Genomic DNA, 19,049 nt, shown 5'->3' on the forward strand with positions numbered 1-19,049 from the left:
AGAGAGAGATGTGACGATGACTTGTTGTATATTCAACGTCCGTATATTCAATCTATTTCATGTGATTCCTGACAGACAGAGAGTCAGCGAGAACGATCATAGAGAGACAATAACCAGTATTTAATTCCTTGCATAGAGATCATCGCGGATATTTGCCAGTTTGATTAGTGTATTTGGTGTTAAGAGAGAGAGAGAGAGAGAGAGAGAGAGAGAGAGAGAGAGAGAGAGAGAGAGAGAGAGAGAGAGAGAGAGAGAGAGAGAGAGAGAAATATGGCTTTTATTCGTGTATAAGACAAGGTTGTAATTGCATTTGAAGTTTGCACATCAGAAATACAAATATTGAAGATTACTTGTGTATAATTGCCTTTGTGAGATGGAGAATCCGACTAGACGTTTCACTTTACTAGCTTCATCAGCGTCCAACCGGCAAAATAGCCTCTACCGTAACATATCGTTATTTTGCCGGTACCGGCAACATAGCCTACAGGCTACGTTGCCGGTACCGGCAAAATAGCCATTGCCAAATAAAAATTGGTCAACATAGGTGGGGTAGAAAGTGTTAAGGCAAGCGACAGGTAACATGGCATTTGTCTATTACTGTCTTTCAGAAAGTCCCAATGGCTGTTTGGTAAGTAATACTATTGCTCTTTACTCTTCAGCATTGATGCAGTGATTCTTCACACTTTTAAAGTGAAAGCAACATCAACCGTTTACAGCAGTCTCCCATCAGGCCTAAAATTGAGTGCAATCATTTCTCTACCACAAAATACACCCAAGTACTTTTCGGGAACAAGAAAAACATCTCCATGAAACACAACCATCTTGTATTGAATGAGACCATTTTTGCAATACAGTGGAACCCCCCTTTTAAGACCCCCCAATTTAGGACTCACTCCCTTTTAACTTAAGACCCTGTTTTCTCAGACTTTCTGTTCATAACCTCTGTAAATTTACCCCCATTTTAAGACTCCCTCCTTTATAAGACGCTGTTTTCTCAGACTTTCTGTTCATAACCTCTGTAAATTTACCCCCAATTTAAGACTCCCTCCTTTATAAGACCTTGTTTTCTCAGACTTTCTGTTCATAACCTCTGTAAATTTACCCCCATTTTAAGACTCCCTCCTTTATAAGACCTTGTTTTCTCAGACTTTCTGTTCATAACCTCTGTAAATTTACCCCCAATTTAAGACTCCCTCCTTTATAAGACCTTGTTTTCTCAGACTTTCTGTTCATAACCTCTGTAAATTTACCCCCCATTTTAAGACTCCCTCCTTTTTAAGTCCTGATTTTCTCAGATTTGTAGAGGTCTTAAAAGGGGGGTTCCACTGTATTAACACTAACTGCAACACTATTTGCAGCACTGATGCCAAACAGGTGAAGAAAAGAGTGCTTACAGTGTGAACACGGTTGAAGAATCTGGGTTTTCGAGGTCTGTACTTGTCGGACCAGACAAAGGCCTGTGGTTCAATGGCCATCTGCACGCTGAACTGAGCCTCGTCGTTGTTCATCCCTTCTCTCGCCTGCTTCTCAAACTCCGTTTCATGGTCAAGCTGAAATTTACAGGCAATATATCAACATCATTTTATGCTAACACGGAAATTAATTAAGACTCAAAACAAGAAAGGTCAGTTCATGGGACAATTAGTTAAAAGCATCATATAAAACATTCACATTAGCTGCAATTCACAGGCAAGACACACACATCATTTCATTCTCACAGACAATACAAACACATAATTTCATTCTCACAGACAAAACATATACATAATTTCATTCTCACAGACAATACATAAACATCATTTCATTCTCACAGACAATACATTAAACATCATTTCATTCTACCACGGAAATTAATTCAGACTCAAAACAAGAAAGGTCATGGGACAATTAGTGAAAAGCATCATATATATTATGCAACATTCACACGGGTCTGGATTTTGGAATGTTGTCAGTTACTGTATCTGTCAGGAAAATTAACTTATATGTCATACTGCCAATGCACTCTGACGAATGAATTGTCAATACACAGTCAAAAATATTCCATAATGTAACACAAAATGTAAATATTAAGCAAGATCAGTAATCAACAAAAACAATCTCCGAGAAAAAAAATAAGAGAAAAAAAAACAATTTAAAAAACAAGTAAGCACAGTAAACTTTGCTTTGAACCTGGCCTTATTCATGTTTTTTGTTAAGAGGTTATTTGCTGTGGTACACTGTCCAGAAATAATGAAACTTCCTGCAAAAATGCCAAAAATCAATTTCGTTTTTAAAACACATTTGTTTATTATGATGTGTATTGAGGCAACACGTTTTCTCATGCTTGCAAAGATATTCAAGCTTCGAGTTTTTTTCTCTCCTGAAATCAACCTCAGATATCTGAAGAGAGTATTCATGGATACAGACGTAATGTTTGAAAGCTCAATGATTAGTTTTTCTTTTCTTTTCGCAAATCCAATCAAGTTTTCTCTGAAATTCCCAGATCCGAGGAGAATTCCCCAGCCTGATATTTTCTATGTCCCCATCACAGCTCTGTGGCCCTGCCAACTGACCTTGACTCTGCCGCTGATCAAGACCTGCTTCCTGGCCACCACCAGCTTCTTGGAGTCCTCCTCCTCCTCGTAGATGACAGCATCAATGTCAAGGTCACCAGGCTGCAGAAGGCGCGGAGAGAAGCCGCCCTTGATGTACAGGTCCTCTTCCTGGGGTACCTCTGGCTCCTGTTCCTCCAGGTCGGCCTCTGTGATGACCGCTTCCTCCTCCCCATCCTCAGCCCTGTTAACAGACCGCAAACACAAGCACTTTAGCTTATAATACAATTTAAGTCTTTGCTTAAATTTACTTATGACCTTTTAGCAGCTCACCTTAACGGTTAATGTATCAGAGCAAAGCCGTTTCATAAATCAAGTTTCGATCCATATGCGTACAAAGTCACATTTGTATAGGATTTCGGGACAAGCAAAACGGATGTTGCATCATCATCCAACTTACTTTTTCGCCAAGACGAGCTACGACAAAGGGTGTCGTGTTTTATCACCCTGACAATAATTCTATCCTCTGCCCAGTTAGCAGACCGCAACCACAAGCATTTTAGCTTATATTGCCTCCAGCGGAACCCACTGTTCTAAGACTGCTAAAACTCTTAAAAATCAGACTCTGAATTCTTGCCTAGATGTTCTCAAAAGTGAACGATATTTAACAAACTTTAAAAGACTCAAGCAGAGCAGACGAGTTTCATAAACTTTCATATCACTGCTGTACAAAAGTTTGGGAACATAGAGGTAAGAAAGATCAGATGCTTTTTCTGATCTCTGACTCTACAGTGCATTAATTTTCTGCTTGTGAATAACACAGTCATCACTTCTCGATGAATGGGTGCAATTTTGAAGAAGTAATGAGGTAATATGTTTTTTTCTGATCTCGACTGTCAAGTTTGTCTTCCCTTGTTAATACAGTGGTCCTAAAATTAGAGAGTGGAAACAAACTTGGTCCTAAAGGCTGTCCTTAATTCAGCCTGAAGTTGACTTCGGGAAGACTTCGCAAAGTCTTTGAACAAAAATTCAATGCCAAAGCTAAGTGCAGCAGGCTTCATGAAGTAGACTTCGCAAAGTCGACTTCGCCCAATTAATATCAGGCTTAAAAGACAGAGAGTCTTAAAATACAGGTTAATTTACAGACTTTTATCAAATAAGGCCATAGCGGTGGAGAGATAGTTGTTGATGTTGTTGTTGATGTCGCTGTTGATGATGATAGTAGAGATACAGTGGAACCCCCCTCTTAAGACCCTCTCCATTTTAAGACCCTGTTTTCTCAGATTTTCTGTTTATAACCTCTGTAAATTTACCCCCATTTTAAGACTCCCTCCTTTTTAAGACCTGATGTTCTCAGATTAGTGGAGGCCTTTAAAGGGGGGGTTCCACTGTAGTACGTCGTATAATCGAAAACTTAAAACAGAGCTTTCACTGTAACGCTCATACCCAGCAGCTGCTCCATCGTCAGCAGAAGTGGAAGGCCCAGGTTCACTGGCATCAGGAGGTGGTCTCGGTGACTGTGTGGTCGGTGTTGAAGAGCGGGACCCTTGCCCACCCCTCTCTCCCTTGATGACCGGGAAGAGCGGCCCTGACTCCAGCCCTTGCTGTGAAAACCAAACACACTAAACAACACCAGATTCACTAACTGTCAGCTAAGCTTGATGGCTGACTCCAGTCCTTGTGACAAACAAACACACTAAACAACACCAGATTCACCAACTGTCAGCTAAGCTTGATGACTGACTCCAGCCCTTGCTGTGAAAACCAAACACACTAAACAACACCAGATTCACTAACTGTCAGCTAAGCTTAATGACTGACTCCAGTCCTTGTGACAAACAAACACACTAAACAGTAAGAGTGTGACAGGGAGACTACTGTGTCCCCTTTCACAGCGGACTCTGCAGTTGTCTGCCGTTGAAGAGCGCGAGCTATTTATATCTCGACGTTTGTTCTACGTAGCTGACACCTGTGAATTGTAGAGTTCTGTTTGTGATAAGGTATAGCTGCTGCTGTCTCCTTGTATGGTGTCTCCTTGTATGTTCTTGGAACCTTTGCTTTGTTTGTTTGTTTGTTTGTTTGTTTGCTTAACGCCCAGCCGACCACGAAGGGCCATATCAGGGCGGTGCTGCTTTGACATATAACGTGCGCCACACACAAGACGGAAGTCGCAGCACAGGCTTCATGTCTCACCCAGTCACATTATTCTGACACCGGACCAACCAGTCCTAGCACTAACCCCATAATGCCAGACGCCAGGCGGAGCAGCCACTAGATTGCCAATTTTAAAGTCTTAGGTATGACCCGGCCAGGGTTCGAACCCACGACCTCCCGATCACGGGGCGGACGCCTTACCACTAGGCCAACCGTGCCGGTGGAACCTTTGCATACCCATAAAGTTTTTATAGGGCTATTATGTTAGCTCTAAAATTCTGAACACTGTTTGACTGGGCTTCTCCTCCATGATGCAAATATGTTTCACACGCCTCCTTCGCACCATTAATTAAGTTTACCAATACAGTGAAAACTGTCAAATACGGTCACTGGACTTAGCGGACACTCGCAGAATACGGACAGTCAGTCTCGGCACGGACTGCTTTACACTGTAAAACACCTGTACGTTACGGCCACCTCGGCATTACGGACGCGGACACGTATTTTGGGTCCATAATAAGTCATATACCTGCTAAATACGGACATCCACAGCAAGCTGGGAAGTTCGATCGACGAAGAAGACGATAAATCGATCAGTTGATATTAGTCGGTATCTGAGCAGCTCTCGCGAGACACGCTATTTGTTATGCTTTGAACATCGCGAGAACTTCGAACCTTGGCTTGTGCAGCTCGCACGAGATCGTTGTACCGCATGCTTTGCTATGCTCTGAAGTTTGCGAGAGATTACGAGAGCTTGGAATACTGATAGAGTCTATTCTTGGTGAGTGTTTTAAGTCGACGCATTTGATTGGCTGCTAGAGTTCCAAGGCAGCCAATCCAACGCGTGGAACGTGTTCGGCGGAACGGAAGTGAAAGTGTATGAGTGAATGTATCTTCTCTTCGAAAGAGTGATTCGTGTTTAACAAGATGGCAACAAGAAATTCAAATTCAAGAAAAGGAAGAAATGCGCTGACTTTAGAACAAAGGATAAATGTTGTCAAACAACTGGAAAGTGGGAAATCATGCCGAACGATTGCACAAGAGCTTGGGTGTGGGAGAACGCAGATTTCGAAAATCAGTGTCGATCGGGAAAAAATAATGAAGTTGTGGGAATCGGGAGACGGACGTGCTGACCAGAAATGGGTTTCGAAGAAGACAACCGAATACGAAGAGCTAAATGACGCCGTGTTCGAGTGGTTTTCAACCAAACGTGCGAATCACATTGCCATCAATGGTCCACTCAGACAACGCTGGACAAATTCTTTTAAAAGCTGATGAGTGCAGAATGAAGTGAATGTGAATGTGTTGTATGAATGAGATCCAGTAACTTTTTAACAATTTAAATTTATACAGTTGATATGATAAAAAGCTTTTAAACTTGTTTTACAACAGTCAATATTAAATGTTTCTCTGTTTAATCTAAACAGCTTCTGTTTTTCTTATAAATGTACATGTACATGTGCAGTACTCTCTCTCTCTCTCTCAACTTGACTTTGTCGCGTTTACTTGCACCTGTCTAATAAGGACACCTGCAGAATAAGGACACTTTTGTCTGGTCCCAAGGGTGTCCTTATTTGACAGGTTTACTGTACATTAAAAAAAAATGCTTCTTTCAATGTTTAATAACAAAAACTGTAATCATGTGTCAAAATACTGAATTGGATTCGGGATGCGCTTGTGAAGAAAAGTAGGCTGTGAATTTTTCTCGTCGTATTTGTTTTCACTGACCGTACTGCTCATAATCTAGACAACATGCGTACAAAATACAGCAAAATCGTATGGGTTCCCAGGTCTGGTAATGCTTACCTCCCGCTTCAGCTTGAGCAGCTTCTGTTTGAGGACGTCCTGGTGACGCTCTCTGAGACGAGTTCTCGCTGTGTGGGCCTTGAGTTGCTTGAGGAGTGTTTCCCAGTAGCCTGAGAACATGCAGAGAGATATGGATACATTACTGAACGTTAAGTGTTGTAAAGCAAGTATGAACTGCCCACTATGCAAGAACATTTCAAACAGGCTACCATATTTGTACATCAGTATCCTCTTTTATAAAAAAAAATTAAAAAATTCTTTCCAAAAACAGCCACAGCTAAACTAAGTGTCAGCTGATCTAAATCTTAAATGTCCAAAAGACAGCTCCTTGATCTGTACAATCTACCGTCAGACTTGATCACCTATGTGTGACACAGATTTCATTTTTTGCATCCATTGTCACACATCTTCAACAATGATGGAAGTTAACATCACATCTTAATTTGCATTTTCTTAGCTGAATGTTGATGTTGAAAAGGGTTGCAGGTCACATTCAGGACAAAATATATATGACGGGCGCTGTGGCGGGGTGGTAAGACGTCGGCCTCTTAATCAGAAGGTTGTGAGTTCGAATCCCGGCCGCGGCCGCCTGGTGTGGAAATTTTTCTGATCTCCGAGGTCAACTTATGTGCAGACCTCTCAGTGGCTTATACCCCTTCGTGTGCACACGCAAGCACAAGACCAAGTGCGCACGGAAAAGATCCTATAATTCATGTCAGAGTTCAGTGGGTTATAGGGACACGAAAATACCCAGCATGCTTCCTCCGAAAGCGGCGTATGGCTGCCTAAATGGCGGGGTAAAAACGGTCATTCACGTACAAATCCACTCGTGCAAAAACACGAACGCAGAAGAAGAAGAAGGACAAAATATGTGCAGGAAACCAGTTGCTCCCCCCCCCCCCCCCCCCCCCCCCCTTCTCCAACATACCAACATCAATTCCTTCTCCGCCGCTGAGCTTGTCCCTGATCTGTTTTTCCAGCAGTCGCAGCTGGTTGGTGGTCTTGCCCTTGAAGATGTCGCCCACCTCTGCATTGACAGCTGGGTTGATCCCCTCTCTTCTGTCAGCAAACTCTGCACATGCAACACAAACATCTCAGAAAAGTCAGTAAGCTAATCAGCCATTCAATAATAGAAATACACTAGAGTTTACATGATTTGCCTTTAGTTTGAATCTTTTAGTTCTAGCTTACTTCAAAGTTTATTTGTTCAACATTTTATTTTCTAAAGAAATAAATTTAAAAAAACATTAAAAAAATGAAAAAAAATGAAAAAGCAAGCAGTTCATACATTTTGGATCTTCACTGAAATACAACGAAGCATAGTTAACAACACAAAATATAACATTAACAATAATCAAGCACTACAAAGGGACTGACCAACTGACATTTATTTTACAATGATAAAGCGTTCAGGGCACTGTGCTTTGGTAACCAACCTGTCCAAAGACAACACATACCATGAATATAAAAGGAGGTGAGAGGTAGAGGGATAAATAAGGAATCAATAAATCTAACTTCAAAACACCTGAATGCTTAATTTGTGGAAATTGTAACTTTGGCAAAACGAATCATTGAGAGAAACTTTGACCCATGGTTCTTTTAAGTAGATAAAAAAATGTCCACCAAAATACCCGTGTGACTTGGAATAATAGGCCGTGAAAAGTAGGATATGCGCTGAAATGGCTGCGATCTGCTGGTCGATGTGAATGCGTGATGTATTGTGTAAAAAATTCCATCTCACACGGCATAAATAGATCCCTGCGCCTTGAGTCCGAGTCTGGAGATACGCGCGCGATATAAGACTTCATATAACAAGAGTAAGCTCAGTTAGGCAGTGTTGTTCCCAGACACAGACCTGGATTCAAAATATATTATATATGTCAAAAGATCCTGTCACCACTGTGGCACGTAAAAGACCTCAGTCATGGTGCCATATTAAGTGCCGGTGACTGATTACAACTGAACACGCACACACCTGGGTAGCGCCACTCTGTTGCGACCTCAATTTCCCAGCGATGGGACAATAAATTTATGAAAAATTAAAAGAATGGCCACACTGACCTTTGTTGGCAGCGTCCAGTTTGCGCAGTTTCTGCAGCTCGTCCTCCGTGACTGTGATGATGTCCCGCCAGTAGTCAGCGTTCTTCCCTTCCTCCAGCTCCAGGTACACACGGATGTCCTCCAGCAAGTCCTCTAGGTCAGTCATGGTCAGCCCCTACATTTCACATGGACAGTTATCATTAACCATGTTCACACAAAAATAATTTTCTTTCTTTTCTTAAATTAAAAAAATAACCTTTTGCTTAAAGCGTCTGTATTTTACATTCCTGTCAATGTCAGCACCATGTCCCATCATTTCTTCATGAATTTTGTTAGAACTTCCTATCACACACATGCGCAAAGCGTCTGTATTTGAATATAATTCCTGTCAATGTCTGTGTGATGTCCAATCATTTCATTTCTTCGTGCATTTTGTTAGAATGTTTATTTATTTATTTATTTATTTGGTGTTTAACGTCGTTTTCAACCGTTCAAGGTTATATCGCGACGGGGAAAGGGGGGAGATGGGATAGAGCCACTTGTTAATTGTTTCTTGTTCACAAAAGCACTAATCAAAAAATTGCTCCAGGGGCTTGCAACGTAGTACAATATATGACCTTACTGGGAGAATGCAAGTTTCCAGTACAAAGGACTTAACATTTTTTTTACAACATACTGCTTGACTAAAATCTTTACAAACATTGACTATATTCTATACAGGAAACACTTAACAAGGGTAAAAGGAGAAACAGAATCCGTTAGTCGCCTCTTACGACATGCTGGGGAGCATCGGGTAAATTCTTCCCCCTAACCCGCGGGGGGATTTGTTAGAATGTCCTATCACACACGAGCGCAAAGCGTCTCTTATAAGACCCCGTCAATTTCAGACTCCCTCCCTGTTAGGACCCAGTTTTCTCACATTTTCTCTTCATTACTTCTGTAAATGTACCCCCATTTTAAGACTCCCTCCGTTTTAAGACCCGATTTTCTCAGATTTTTGGATGTCTTAACATGTTTTTGACATTCCTCACATTTCTGTTACTTTTAACTTGATGTCCCATCATTTCTTTAAATATGCTTCTTGTTGACATTTCTAATCATAGGCTTGCGCAAAGCATCTGTCAATCATTGACATTCCCAACATGCCTTGTTCCTTACAATACAACACTGGCTACAGCAAACAGTTCACATTTTGCTTGAACGGTCAACTTGATGTCCCACTATTTCTTAATGCCTCGTTTTAGAACTTCCTTTCAAAAGAATGCACAAAGCGCTTGAAGTTGACATTCATTTCCTGCTTCATTCCTACAACAGGTCATAAATGGATTTTTTGAGCAGCAATTCTAACTGGTTACGGCCATAGTCTGCAAATTAACATTACAGACACTCTTTAGATATTATTCCAATTGTAAATCCTCAAATAACGATGCTTAGATTAAACATTATGGACATCCCTGTAAAACAACCAAGCTATCAGCCTTTCATATAATTTTGGTAGCAAAATGTATGGACATCTCAATGTAAAACAAAGCTATTGGCTCTTCGTATACATGTACTGTTAGCAGCAAAATTCTACTCACATAAAGATATGTGTAGGGTTCATGCATCTCCACAGCCAGAGCGTCATCTTCTGCACTGATGTATTTGGCCAGCAAGTCAATGGGCTTAGCTGAAACAACCCAAAGAAAATGAACTTATAGTGTACATGTACATATTAACCGGTCACTCAGATCTATGCCGCACACACAAGATATAACCAAAACGTTTTAAATCATTATCATTGGTATTTGTGTTGTATATATATATCTACAAAAAAGAAATTTGGCTCTGCAATTAGTGCAAAGGTAATACAAATAGTGTTGCACCCATTTTTTCAGGTGATATTTAAAACTTAGCATTCTTTAAATTATGCATCATGGCATCGCTCTCAGTGAACAAGAAATCTTATTGCTGTGGGATTCTGAAATACCGCAACTTCAGCTAATAAACATACACAAACACCCGCACATGCGCACAGAGCACACATGTCCAGACATACAGTTTTGTTTACACAATGTTCACAAACTAGACACAAGACATTCACATTTTCAAGTCCATAGCAATCTCTAATGTCTATGGGGAAAAAAACACAGAAGGAAGGAATAAATACCTCTGCCATCTTTTATTCGAATTTCTGAGCGCATTTTTGCTTGGTTCAAGTGGAACTGCAAACAAACAAAACAAACAAGTAGTTAAAATCAATGCAGACTGATTTTCTGGGCCCTACTCCACCACCTGATCAACACTTCCCAAAACTACACTAAGCAACAACATTTCTAGTCTCACTTGTTCATTACAATCATCAAATCAATGTGGAACTAGCAACTATCAGAGCATTCGAGTGTTGCAAAATGCCCCAAAAGTTAGATAGTACAGCTATTAGTGCTGAAGAGCAACTGACCTAAAGTGGCATGAAATGCACTAATTTCAAAACAACTCCCATGTTCACAACGTCGTGGCTAAACAGCCAACGCAAATACGCAAGATCCTGGGTCTACCTTCAGCTGGCAAGCAGTAATCAACTGTTGTAAACCTCATGTCTTCTAAGACTGCAGGAAGAGAATATTTCTTAAGGCTCAAAAACTCTAAATGATGCAAAGAATGACCGTACGCTTCTTTTTAAAAACATCTAACCACTTCCAAAGATTAAAAAAAAACCATCACCGTTGAAAAACAAATTTAGACCACCAGTGTTGGAAAAACCAAAACCGAGAGATAGACAGAGAGAGAGAGAGAGAGAGAGAGAGAGAGAGAGAGAGATGGAGAGAGAGAGAGAGAGAGAGAGAGAGAGAGAGAGAGAGAGACAGACAGAGAGAGAGACAGACAGACAGACAGACAGAGACAGAGAGAGACAGAGAGAGAGACAGAGAGAGAGAGAGAGACAGAGAGAGAGAGAGAGAGAGAGAGAGAGAGAGAGAGAGAGAGAGAGAGAGAGAGAGAGTAGCTATCTGGAAACAGCTGCAGGTGTGAAATGCATTAAGAAAAACTCACGTTGTCTTCTTGCTTCTCCCACTCCCTGAAATACTCCAACTCCTTCTCCCTCATCATCGTGTCCTGCAAGTAACATACCCAGAGTCAGCAACAGTTCTATACACAGTCAGCAACAGTTCTATACGCAGCCAGCAACAGTTCTATACACAGTCAGCAACAGTTCTATACACAGTCAGCAACAGTTCTATACACAGTCAGCAACAGTTCTATACACAGTAAGCAACAGTTCTTTACAGTCAGCAACAGTTTTATACACAGTCAGCAACAGTTCTATACACAGTAAGCAACAGTTCTTTACAGTCAGCAACAGTTCTATACACAGTTAGCAACAGTTAAATATAAAGTCATCAACAATTCTATACACAGTAAGCAACAGTTCTTTACAGTCAGCAACAGTTTTATACACAGTTAGCAACAGTTCTATACAGTCAGCAACAGTTCTATGCACAGTCAGCAGCAGTTCTATACACAGCCAGCAACAGTTCTTTACAGTCAGCAACAGTTCTATACAGTCAGCAACAGTTCTATACACAGCCAGCAACAGTTAAATATAAAGTCATCAACAATTCTATACACAGTCAGCAACAGTTCTTTACAGTCAGCAACAGTTTTATACACAGTCAGCAACAGTTCTATACACAGTCAGCAACAGTTCTATACACAGTCAGCAACAGTTCTATGCACAGTCAGCAACAATTCTATACACAGTAAGCAACAGTTCTTTACAGTCAGCAACAGTTTTATACACAGTCAGCAACAGTTCTATACACAGTAAGCAACAGTTCTTTACAGTCAGCAACAGTTCTATACACAGTTAGCAACAGTTAAATATAAAGTCATCAACAATTCTATACACAGTAAGCAACAGTTCTTTACAGTCAGCAACAGTTTTATACACAGTTAGCAACAGTTCTATACAGTCAGCAACAGTTCTATGCACAGTCAGCAGCAGTTCTATACACAGCCAGCAACAGTTCTCTACACAGCCAGCAACAGTTCTATACAGTCAGCAACAGTTCTATACACAGTCAGCAACAGTTCTATACACAGTCAGCAACAGTTCTATGCACAGTCAGCAACAGTTCTATACAGTCAGCAACAGTTCTATACACAGTCAGCAACAGTTCTATGCACAGTCAGCAACAGTTCTATACACAGTCAGCAACAGTTCTATACACAGTCAGCAACAGTTCTATGCACAGTCAGCAACAGTTCTATACACAGTCAGCAACAGTTCTATGCACAGTCAGCAACAGTTCTATACACAGTCAGCAACAGTTCTATACAGTCAGCAACAGTTCTATGCACAGTCAGCAACAGTTCTATGCACAGTCAGCAACAGTTCTATACACAGTCAGCAACAGTTCTATACAGTCAGCATCAGTTCCAAACACAGCCAGCAACAGTTCTATACACAGTCAGCAACAGTTCTATGCACAGTCAGCAACAGTTCTATACACAGTCAGCAACAATTCTATGCACAGTCAGCAACAGTTCTATACACAGTCAGCAACAGTTCTATACAGTCAGCAACAGTTCTATACACAGTCAGCAACAGTTCTATACAGTCAGCAACAGTTCTATACACAGTCAGCAACAGTTCTATGCACAGTCAGCAACAGTTCTATACACAGTCAGCAACAGTTCTATGCACAGTCAGCAACAGTTCTATACACAGTCAGCAACAGTTCTATACACAGTCAGCAACAGTTCTATACACAGTCAGCAACAGTTCTATACAGTCAGCAACAGTTCTATACACAGTCAGCAACAGTTCTACACACAGTCAGCAACAGTTCTATACACACAGTCAGCAACATTTTGACACAAAGTCAGCAACTTAAGTCAGCAACAGTTCTATATACATAGTCAGCAACATAAGTCAGTAACGGTTCTATGTACAGACAGTCAGCAATAATTTGACACTAAGTCAGTAACAGTTCTATACACACAGTCATCAACACTTTTACATTAAGTCAGCAACAGTTTAAAATACATGTACAGTCAGCAACAGTTCAACACACAGTCACCGACAGTTCAGTAACAAACCGCACTGCCCACACTTCACTGTTGCTACTGTGTGCTTCTCCTGTTTGCTTTTTTGCAAGTCCCGTGTACATTTGAATTCCTAATGAGTGGACAAGCTAAGGTCAGTTATAATGAGCTGTACACCTGATCCAACAAGGACTGAACTTTGCTTAAGACTTCAGGTATCAGCAAAATTGTCTTATCAAAGCAGTCATTTTTGTAAACACCTACAAGTTTCAGGCAACCCTGATTTTCCAAGGTGACTGTGACACATTAACACAGACAAGCTCCAGCAGATGCATGCACACACCACACAATTGCAGGGCTTTTCCAGACACAGAATTGACTGCAGACCAGAGTGTTAGACAAAATGTCCAGTTAAATGCAGCTTAAAATAATAGTGGACACAACCATGACAAGGCTAAGTAAATGTCGCTTTCCACATGTTTGAAGAAGCTGTGATAACAATGAACAGCATATGATAACAAACTTACCCTTTCATTTTCTCTCTCCTCGCGTTCTTTCTCCCGTTCCAGCCTCCTCTTCTTCACTTTTTCCAGTTCAACCTGAAGAAGTAAAAAAGCAATGAAAAAGCAATAAAAACATTAAACAAGTCGCGTAAGGCGAAATTACTACATTTAGTCAAGCTGTGGAACTCACAAAATAAAAGTGAACGCACTGTATTTTTTCACAATGACTGCAGTCCGCCGCTAGTGCGAAAGGCAGTAAAAGTGACGAGCCTGTTTAACGCGGTAGGGGTTGCACTGCGCTGCATAGCACGCTTTACTGTACCTCTCTTCGTTTTAACTTTCTGAGCGTGTTTTTAATCCAAACATATCATATCTATATGTTTTTGGAATCAGGAACCGACAAGGAATAAGATGAAATTGTTTTTAAAACGATTTCGGAAATTTAATTTTAATCATAACTTTTATATCTTTAATTTTCAGAGCTTGTTTTTAATCCGAATATAACATATTTATATGTTTTTGGAATCGGAACATGATAAAGAATAAAATAAAAGTAATTTTAGATCGTTTTGTAAAAAAATTATTTTAATTACAATTTTCAGATTTTTGACCAAAGTCATTAATTAATTTTTAAGCCTCCAAGCTGAAATGCAATACCGAAGTCTGGCCTTCGTCGAAGATTGCTTGGCAAAAATGTCAATCAATTTGATTGAAAAATGAAGGTGTGACAGTGCCGCCTCAACTTTTACAGAAAGCCGGATATGACGTCATAAAAGACATTTATCGAAAAAAAGAAAAAAAGGTCTGGGGATATCATACCCAGGAACTCTCATGTAAAATTTCATAAAGATCGGTCCAGTAGTTTACTCTGAATCGCTCTACACACACACACACGCACAGACAGACAGACAGACACACACACCACGACCCTCGTCTCGATTCCCCCTCTATGTTAAAACATTTAGTCAAAACCTGACTAAATGTAAAAAGGAATGAATGTGTTAACTGAACCATGTCATCCAAATAGGAACACGAATCCTACTGATTCATTGTAAACTGCTGGCGGCACATGATGCATGCAATCCACTAGGCGATTAACACTGTAAAACTCCCTCACACCATTGGGACTGTATAATTGAACTTACGTCACTGTTCAAATATTTCTTTACCATTGTAACTATGTTTGCAACGTAGTCAGCACAAAAGATTCCAGTGTTTGAGGATTATACCCAAAACGTGAAGTAAAATCTCTGCATACTTTTACAGATATAGATACTTTTATTCATGGATTTTGAGTCACACATCAACCATGGCGGCAGGGTCATGGTTAATAAAGCTAATTAAAACTCTTATTCTGTAAGTTCACAATACGCAAATTCATCTGTGAGTAGGAAAACTGTCAGTCTCTCAAAGAGCAATCAATCAACCTTTCCCCCGAAATAGGCTAATGCTGCTAGAATGGCAGAGTAAAAACAGTCATACATGTAGGTCAAAATCCACTTGTGCAAAAAACATGAATGAACGTGGGAGTTTCAGCCCATGAACGAAGAAGAAGAAGAAAACACCATCCCCCTTGCTAGGTTCCTCCACTGCAAACAGGATGTACATGTATGTTACCTTGTTTTCACGCATCTTGAATTTCTGTTGTTTCTGAATTTCCACTGTAGTCAGATGCTTCTTGCCTTCCTTCTCCATCTTTTTGGACCACACAAATGTGTCCAGCAGGTGCTCATCCCCAAATGGGTTGTCAACATTTGTGAAACCCTAGCAAACCAAATTATACATCTGAGAATAAACACGGAGACCATACAACAAAAATCAAACACACTCAAACAAAGAGAAAAAAAACAGACAAGCCGAAGAACAATCTGACAGTAGACAGAGGAATGACATTGACACTAACAAAAATGGTTCACAGGATTAAAAAATACTTTCAACATTAGCATCAGACAACCATTTAAAACCATCTTGAGCTATGGAGATGGTTGACACATTTAAATTATACAAGCACAGACTATCAAATACATTTAGATAGAATAAGTCAAATGGTGATCACCATGTAAGAGAAGTCTTAATATTATATTTAGGCCAAAAAAAAATAGGTGTGGTTAAGGTAACATAGCCACAAAAAATAGGGTAGGAAGGTAGGCAATCCCTTTTTTTTTTACCTTTTTTTTCTAATGTGTTCAAATTAAACCTACTTGACAGGGAAATAAGTATGCGACTCGAGCGCTTTCATTGCGTTTTCTGCACTCGTTTCCTTGTGTTTTTTGTGGTTTTTTTTTACATAATTATGTAATAAAAAGTTATAGGGTCGGCCCCTAAAAATAGGGTAGGTCGGGTTACCGTAACCACACCTATTTTTTTTTTAGGCCTTATGATAATTCTGCTGAAAATAAAACAGCTTTTAAGCCTGTGTTCACATGTGTTCGTTTTCTTTACGCCAATGCTACATTAATTAATTCAAGAATGATTCTGTGGAGTAACAAGCATTCCACTGTACCAGGTTTTACTACTCAAGCATACTAGTAAATTACTTACCATGTATTCTTCATCCCAACCCATCCGTTCCTTTCTCTTTCTCTCCTTCGCATCCTGTTGAAGAAAGAAAAACATCAACAGAATCATAAACATGAATTCTCCACCTCAATTTCATTTTGTTACACACACACACACACACACACACACACACACACACATACTCAGTGACACACAAGAGTCGACACTGCATGACTTACTTTTTTGGCCAGTCTCCTAGCTCGTTTTTCTTCTGGTGTTTCCAAAGCTTTCAGCGCTTCTTTATCTTTCCTGGAACAAATGAACACAGACATCATCATACATTTTGTGTGATAACAAATAAACAAACAAAATAATTGGAGCTCTGCAAAGTAGTTGATTTTTGTGTGAATAATTTTTGCTCAGTGTGCCAAAGTACCTAAAATGTGAATTCATGTGGCAAAAAATATACAGCCAGTAACACAACAGTTAACATTACGTTCTTGTCTGCTCCTCACGCACTTGAGTATTCACTATTCAGCTCATTGTCAAGGCAAAAGTATATATTATACAATATTCAAATCTTTGAAATCAATCAAAAAAGTGCGCTTATTACGTTATGTCCCCACCACTACTGGCAGCCGAATGAAACCTCCTTCCATCACCATCAGATTCAGATGACATTGACTCTGATCTCTGCCGCTTCTTGTGAGAATGGCTGGGTGACCGTGAATGTCGTTTGTGTTTGTGGCTGTGTTTCTTCCCGACGGGTGACCTTGATCTGCTGTTTGAGTCATCAGAATCTGACCTCCTGCAATCATACATACATATATATGTGTACAGTATATATTATGGTATATTAATATTATTATACTTAATTTTTAACACAAAACAGTATACACGCAATCAAAAAGAATGTCAATTTGTTCTGGCAGTTCTATCATTTTAAGCTTAATCAAAAAAAGACCTGGGTATTTGAAGGTGAGAATATAACAGCATGCAACTCACACCCTAGACAATTTTGGAATCTTAGGTGTGTAGGCCAAGGCCATATATATGGCAAGCGATTCACAGAGCGCGGCGCGCTGTGCAGCGCGGCGATTCACAGAGCGTGGCGCGTTGTGCAGCGCAGCGATTCCCAGAGCGCGGTTATTGCTCTCACCAGCGCAGATTGTTGACGCGCTTTATTTTTGTACATGTATGATTATCAGCAACATTTTACACTCTTTCTTTGGACACTCAAAAGTAACTTCAGGGCTGCAAGACTACAAAATTGCACTTTCTGCAGACTGAATATACGCGTTCAAATCAACCGGAAAAAAAACAAACTGAAAAAACGATCTGCGCATGCGCGAATTCCAAAATGGCTGCTGAAGTGTTAACGGGGCGGGGATATAGCTCAGTTGGTAGCGCGCTGGATTTGTATTCAGTTGGCCGCTGTCAGCGTGAGTTCGATCCCAGGTTCGGCGAAAATTTATTTCAGAGTCAACTTTGTGTGCAGACTCTCTTCGGTGTCCGAACCCTCCCCCCGTGTACACTACATTGGGTGTGCACGTTAAAGATCCCACGATTGACAAAAGGGTCTTTCCTGGCAAAATTGCTTAGGCACAGTTAATAATTGTCTACCTATACCCGTGTGACTTAGAATAATAGGCCGTGAAAGGTAAATATGCGCCGAAATGGCTGCAATCTACTGGCCGTATAAAATTTCATCTCACACGGCATCACTGCAGAGCGCCTAGAACTGTACCCACGGAATATGCGCGATATAAGCGTCATTGATTGATTGATTGACTGATTAACAGTTCCGCGGCACTGTACTTGGATAATTGTTTAAAAACGTCATCCCAGTTTAAAAACTCAGCTCCTTTCCATATATCGTAGAAGCCATTGCAATGACATGTAGTGATATGACTGCCAAGTATTCAAGGCCGGTGTCACGAACTGAAAACTCTGCCTGAACAATCCTTCTCATTGCGGTCAATGCGCATGCGCTAACATCGGGAGATTAATCAGGTCGTAAACAACCTAACCCTAACCCTTACCCTAACCCTTACCCTAATCCTAACCCAAATCCTAACCCGAACCCTAACCCATGGTTCGATCGGTCAAAGGGTCGCATTTTGTAAGTCCAAGATTGGCGCATGCGCATTGACCGCAATGAGAAGTATTGTTCAGTAGAGGACTGGTAGGCACGTTTTTACATCGGCGCAGCGATATATGGTGAATTCAGTTGAAAGAGTGAGAGAGAGAGAGAATGGAGCTCTGTTTTTCGTTTTATTGACAGTTTTATTTCTCAAATAGATCAAATAGATGTAGCTGTTGTAAACTTTGCGATTGTGAAGGAAATGTATCGGCAGAATACAACGCGCTGCGCTACGAGGAGCGCTGCGATTCACGACGCGCGATGTAAATCGCAACGCTGCACAACGCACCGCGCGCTGTGTATCCACTTCGTATATATATATACTACTAGTATTAGTACTACTACTAA

The 19,049-nt window shown here is 40.5% G+C and overlaps 2 protein-coding genes across 2 annotated transcripts in view; both read right to left on the reverse strand.

Annotated features, from left to right (window-relative positions):
- Positions 1 to 19,049, reverse strand: part of LOC138973467 (splicing factor Cactin-like) — a 32,305-nt gene that overhangs the window by 13,003 nt on the left and 253 nt on the right. Inside the window, exons 2-15 of the mRNA XM_070346187.1 lie at positions 17,172 to 17,366; positions 16,798 to 16,867; positions 16,601 to 16,654; positions 15,677 to 15,823; positions 14,084 to 14,155; positions 11,562 to 11,624; positions 10,681 to 10,735; positions 10,112 to 10,200; positions 8,553 to 8,706; positions 7,420 to 7,563; positions 6,492 to 6,601; positions 3,978 to 4,135; positions 2,553 to 2,775; positions 1,395 to 1,550 (exon numbers count right to left, since the gene is read on the reverse strand). Coding sequence (XP_070202288.1) covers positions 1,395 to 1,550; positions 2,553 to 2,775; positions 3,978 to 4,135; positions 6,492 to 6,601; positions 7,420 to 7,563; positions 8,553 to 8,706; positions 10,112 to 10,200; positions 10,681 to 10,735; positions 11,562 to 11,624; positions 14,084 to 14,155; positions 15,677 to 15,823; positions 16,601 to 16,654; positions 16,798 to 16,867; positions 17,172 to 17,366 — 1,690 coding nt within the window. The remainder of the gene's footprint in view (positions 1 to 1,394; positions 1,551 to 2,552; positions 2,776 to 3,977; positions 4,136 to 6,491; positions 6,602 to 7,419; positions 7,564 to 8,552; positions 8,707 to 10,111; positions 10,201 to 10,680; positions 10,736 to 11,561; positions 11,625 to 14,083; positions 14,156 to 15,676; positions 15,824 to 16,600; positions 16,655 to 16,797; positions 16,868 to 17,171; positions 17,367 to 19,049) is intronic.
- LOC138973525 (SHC-transforming protein 1-like) overlaps positions 8,957 to 19,049 on the reverse strand; it is a 103,916-nt gene continuing 93,823 nt past the window's right edge. Inside the window, exon 14 of the transcript XR_011458054.1 lies at positions 8,957 to 9,148. The gene's annotated coding sequence lies outside the window, so the exon portion shown is untranslated. The remainder of the gene's footprint in view (positions 9,149 to 19,049) is intronic.

This window comes from Littorina saxatilis, linkage group LG1 (assembly GCF_037325665.1).
Source record: "Littorina saxatilis isolate snail1 linkage group LG1, US_GU_Lsax_2.0, whole genome shotgun sequence".
Lineage (NCBI taxonomy): Eukaryota > Metazoa > Mollusca > Gastropoda > Littorinimorpha > Littorinidae > Littorina > Littorina saxatilis.